Raw genomic sequence first — 6,000 nt, forward strand, 5'->3', positions numbered from 1 at the left:
TTCGTTGCTATCGGACGGACATGGTTGTGAAGTCGTCTCGGATGGCGTGATATTGGAATGCTTTTCATCTTAAATGAAAACCCCCCAGCATCTTCCATCAATAAAGCTTGGGCGGGTAGAATTCCTTTGGTACCTGTTTGAAAGAGTTTCGAAATCAACTCTGGTATGAGTTTTGCCAACGCTGTTTTGATGTGGAAACCTTTTCCTTTCAAGGCCACAATAGTTGCTGTTGTTATTTCAAATCGCTCGGCCCATTCTTCAACATCAAAATCAGCCATCTTTTTTCTACAGTACTTTAAGCATCTCAGTACAAGCAAATTGAAAACAAGACAACGGTCGGTTTGGGATCGATCCCCGTCGCCGGGCCCATTAGGCTATTTTTCGTTCCAGCCAGTGCACCACGACTGATATATTAAAGGCCGTGGTATGTGCTTTCCTGTCTGTGGGAAAGGGCATATAAAAGATCCCTTGCTGCATTAGGAAAAATGTAGCGGGTTTCCTCTGTTGACTACGAGTCAGAATGACCAAATGTTTGACATCCAATAGCCGATCATTAATTAATTAATGTGCTTCAGTGGTGTCGTTAAACTAAACAAACTTTAACATAGCGTGAAAGCGTACGCATACATATCTGACGCGGTGGGCACATAGTTAAGCTACTATACAAGTTCCCGCCACTTGCATAGACCAATGAACGCAGAGGAGGAGGAGGAGCTCTTGCAAGAAACTCTATAACAAGCAGCCCGTGTGTGTAATTTAAACCTGGCATTACCTACCTGTGAAATTCAGTTTTACTACGAATGTGTATATCATGATTTCAAATGCTAGGTTCAGACTTTCAACTGTCACGACAAAGTGGGCGAACTCGATGGTTGCGTTGTAATCTCCCCAACTGGATGATTGCGTTGTATTCCCCACTCAATTCTCGACTATCGAAGATTGCGCTCAGATTAACAACTAATCGGTCGTAGGAGTTGTATACGACGAGAATCGAGTTGTAAGAGCGCTCAGACTAGCAACTGGACAGTCGAAGGAGTTGTATACGACAAGAATCGAGTTGTAAGAGCGCTCAGACTAGCAACTGGACAGTCGTAGGAGTTGTATACGACGAGAATCGAGTTGTAAGAGCGCTCAGACTAGCAACTGGACAGTCGTAGGAGTTGTATACGACGAGAATCGAGTTGTAAGAGTGCTCTGACTAGCAACTGGACAGTCGTAGGAGTTATATACGACGAGAATCGAGTTGTAGGAGCGCTCACACTAGCAACTTGACAGTCGTAGAAGTCGGCGAGTTGGCCAACTCCGTCGTGATGGTTGGTAGTGTGAAACTAGCATTACACACCCGGTGGTGGGTGATATCCCCATGCGTTATTTGTGTTCTCACATGGCAGTAACACCTGTATGTGTGTTATCGACTCGAAGACTGGCGACTGGGTGATGACTCAGTTGCCACAGCCATACCATCCAATGAAATCGAAATTGATTGTTTTGGAATGCGTGATGTGAGTTAATTACAAGCGCAAGCACAGTAAATACGTTTTTGTTGGGACAGACGTTTAACTGCGTTCTAAACCTGGGTTTTAAGGATATGTAAGAGATACAATACTACATTCCTCTCGGATTATCTTATTGTTCTTTTTTATTAAAAACGAATTCAACTCGCGTTCGTTGGATATAGTTTGAAACAACTCGTTGCAACATTAGTGCTCCACAGTTAGTACTGGTGTTACAAAGCCTATAACAAAGTGGTATGTACTATCCTGCCTATATATATATATATATATATAATATCCCTTGTTGCTAATCGAAAAGCGTGGGCCATAACGTGGCAGCAATGAGTTTCCTCTCTAATTATATGTGTGGTCCTTAATAATATGTCCGACGCCATATTATAACCCTCGCTCCAGCCAGTGCACCACGACTAGTATATCAAAGGTCGTGGTATGTGCTATCATGTGTGTGATGGTGCATATACAAGGTCCCTTGCTGCTAATCGAAAGGAGTAGCCCATGAAGTGGCGACAGCGTGTGTCCTCTCTCTATATATGTGTGGTCGTTAACCATATGTTCGACGCCATATAACCGTAATTAAAATGTGATGAGTGCGTCGTTAAATGAAACATTTCTTCCTTCCTTCCTTCTTATTCTTATGACAGTGTATTGTAAGATACGATTGTAGCCTATATCACGTGACATTCACAGCATGTTGGTTCACATGATCTGTTAAGACATTTTTTTCTTGTTGCGTGTGTACACGTGGGCAACATGAAGCTATTAATGCTTCTTCTGGGTGCTACATTCTTGTATTTAACCAGAGCAGGTAAGTTGAAAAGTTAAACAATTAAACGGACAGACAGCAAACACTGCAGCATATTGATCACTGAAATCCAACATTACTTATATTTTATTCTTTAGATGATCCATTTCGGTAGAACTGAAGTGTTTCTGGTCCAGGATGGTGTTTTTAATGCTAAAAAAGAGCATTTTTCATATTTTAAAAGTAGCGGTTTATTGATTCGAGTTCTAGTCTACTTTTAAAGATGTTTTGCGTTTTAACCTCACAGACTCTTCTTTCACTCTGTTGTAACTTTATCCAATGAGTTACAGGTTTTTAAATTAATTAAATTTAGTCTCCATTTTTTAAGGGTTAAAACTAGGGTCTGTGCCTTTAAAATGTGTTTTGTTTAACGACACCACTAGAGCACATTGATTTATTAATCATTGGCAATTGGATATGAAACATATGATCATTTTAACATATACTCTTAGAGAGAAACCCGCTACATTTTTTAATTGGTAACAAGGGGATCTTTTATATGCACCATCATGAGAGACAGGATGGCACATGTCACGGCCTGTGATATACCAGTCGTGATCCACTGGCTGGAACGAGAAATAGCCCAATGGGCCCACCGACGGTGATCGATCCCACACCGACCGCGCATCAAGCGAGCGCTTTACCACTAGGCTACGCCCAGCCCCCGTGGGTGGGAGGGGGATTCGGGTGTGTGTGTGTGTGTGTGTGGGGGGGGGGGGGGGGGGGGTGCTTCCCGGAATAAATAAAGACGCCAAAAAGTATTATTATTTTTTAAAAACTTATTTCAGGACAATTTTGTTTTGTAGATTGTGGATGATGGTGATGAATAATACAGAAAAAATAAAAATAAAACTTTTGGATCTCTGGATCCGCCAATACAAAAAGCAACCCAACCCGAAGATTTAGTTTCTTTTCTCTAGCTAGAAAAAACCATATATATATATATATATACACATGTATATAGTATTGTGCCTTCATTATTTTTTACTACCCCATCAACTATTTCCCCCACCTCCACCCTCTGTTAGTTTTGCGCTAGGTACGACTGATGTACACGTTTGTTTTTCAGCCAATGAATGTGAAAAACGTGGCGGATCTTGTGTTGATGGGAGACTTGCATTATGTCGCTATATTTACCCAATGCCATCAGAGCGCCACCTGGTGAAGAGACCCTGCCCCAGCACCGGCCCTAGCCCTGGCCCCGCCCCCAGCCCCGAATACATGATCTGCTGCGTAGATAAGGAAATACACGTGATTGGGTAACCCGACTGTCGACTTAATAATATTACAGAGAATGCTGCTTTAATTGTCGGATTATATATCGCAATGGTTCGCAGAAAACAAAACTTTTTACGTAAATAAATTTAATTTGAAGAATGATATGGCGTTTTCTCTTTTGTTATTGTTTTTGGCTTTTGTTTCTTTCTGTTTTCTTTTGCTTTTGTCCCCCCCCCCCCCCCCTGCATTTAATGTCCAGATGAACACTCACACTGGGTACCTACCGTCATAAATAAGAGAAACCTTTCTTGAAGTGAATATGTCAGACAATTTTTTGTTTAAAGGTCCTCGTTTATCAAAAACGTAATTCACTATTGTTTGGTATCTACGTATAAATTTTACAATATATATCAAGTATAAATAAAATAAAAAATATTTTTTTTACCAGTTTTTAATATATTCGCAATTAAAAGTCCTGCATATGATGGTGCATATACAAGATCCCTTGCTGCTAATCGAAAAGAGTAGCCCATGAAGTCGCGACAGCGTGTGTCCTCTCTATCTATATGTGTGTCCGTTAACCATATGTTCGACGCCATATAAACGTAAATATAATGTGTTGAGTGCGTCGTTAAATGAAACATTTCTTCCTTCCTTCTTATTCTTATGACTGTGTATTGTAAGATAAGATTGTAGCCTATATCACGTGACATTCACAACGTTGGTTCACATGATCTGTTAAGACTTTTTTTTTTTTTGTTGCGTGTGTACACGTGGGCAACATGAAGCTATTAATTCTTCTTCTGGGTGCTACATTCTTGTATTTAACCAGTGCAGGTAAGTTGAAAAGTTAAACAATTAAAGGGACAGACCCTAGTTTTTAAATACTGCAGCATATTTTTCACCATTAGAGCCGTTTATGATCACTGAAATCCAACATTACTTATATTTTATTCTTTAGATGATCCATTTCTGCAGAACCGAAGTGTTTTCTGGTCCAGGATGAAAAAAAAGAAAAAAAAAGATAGAGCATTTTTCATATTTTTAAAGTATTGGTTTATTGATTCGAGTTCTAGTTTACTTTTAAGGATATTTCCCGTTTTAACCTCACATACTCTTCTTTCACTCTATTGTAACATTATCTGTATGTGTTACAGGTTTGTAAATTAACTAAACTTGGTGTCCATTTTTTAAGGGTTAAAATTAGGGTCTGCGCGTTTAAAGTTTGTTTTGTTTAACGACACCACTAGAGCACATTGATTTATTAATCATTTGCTATTGGATATGAAACATTTCATCATCTTAACATATACTCTTAGAAAGGAAACCCGCTACATTTTTCAATTGGTAACAAAGGGATCTTTTATATGCACCATCCCACAGACAGGATGACACATGCCATGGCCTATGATACACCAGTCGTGGTGCATTGACTGGAACGAGAAATAGCCAAATGGGCCCTCCAACGGGGATCGATCCTAGACCGATCGCGCATCAAACGAGCGCTTTACCGCCCCAGGTACGTTGGTGATCTTCTCTCACGGTTATTATATTAATCAGTGTCGCTTGCTGCGTGGACGGTCTAGGATCGAACCCCGTCGGTGGGACCATTGGGCTATTTCTCATTCCAGTCAGTGCTCCACGACTGGCATATCAAAGGCCGTGGTTTTATGTGCTGTCCTGTCTGTGGGATGGTGCATATAAAATATCCCTTGCTACTAATGGAAAAGAAATTGCAGCGGGCTTGCTCTCTAAGACTATATTAATATTATGTCAAAATTACCAAATGTTTGATATCCAAACTCTAGTGGAGTCGTTAAATAAAAAACTTTTAATGAGTGGCGTGTTCAGGGTAAGCTATCGCGAAAACATCTGACTGGTATCATCGTGTTCTATCCCATCACAGTAACGTAACATTAATAACAAAATCCCAGTCTAGCTGGCGACCACGAGGGAGAACTTTACAGGATGGGATGAGATTTCTTGCCATTTCTGCGCATGCGCACTTATTCGCTAAACCACGACGGGGATCGATCCCAGCCCGATCGCGCATCTGGCGAGTGCTTTACCACTAGGCTACGTCCCGCCCCCTTGGGTGGGGGTGGGGAGAGTCGGAGGTATGCTTCCCGGAATATTTTAAAATAAAGACGTTAAAAAATAAAAAAAATATATATATATATATTTTTTTTTTTTTCAGGACAATTTAGTTTTGTAGATTGTGGATGATGAATAATAATGAAAAATAAAACAGTATACATTATATTACCCAGCCATATATATATATAGTATTGTGCATTCATTATCTTTTACTACTACCCCATCAAATATTCCCCCTACCCCAACCCTCGGTTAGTTATGCGCTAGGTACGACTGATGTACACGTTTGTTTTTTAGCCAATGAATGTGAAAAACGTGGCGGATCTTGTGTAGACGGGAGACTTGCATTTTGTCGCTATATTTACCCAC

At 40.3% G+C, this 6,000-nt stretch overlaps 1 protein-coding gene across 1 annotated transcript in view; it reads left to right on the top strand.

Moving 5' to 3' along the window:
* Positions 1 to 3,696, top strand: part of LOC121390783 (caspase-3-like) — a 28,178-nt gene extending 24,482 nt beyond the window's left edge. Inside the window, exon 8 of the mRNA XM_041522709.1 lies at positions 3,386 to 3,696. Within this exon, the coding sequence (XP_041378643.1) occupies positions 3,386 to 3,392 (7 nt within the window). The 3' untranslated portion in view covers positions 3,393 to 3,696. The remainder of the gene's footprint in view (positions 1 to 3,385) is intronic.
* The last annotated feature ends 2,304 nt before the right edge of the window (positions 3,697 to 6,000 follow it).

Source organism: Gigantopelta aegis, chromosome 15 (assembly GCF_016097555.1).
Source record: "Gigantopelta aegis isolate Gae_Host chromosome 15, Gae_host_genome, whole genome shotgun sequence".
Classification (NCBI taxonomy): Eukaryota; Metazoa; Mollusca; class Gastropoda; order Neomphalida; family Peltospiridae; genus Gigantopelta; species Gigantopelta aegis.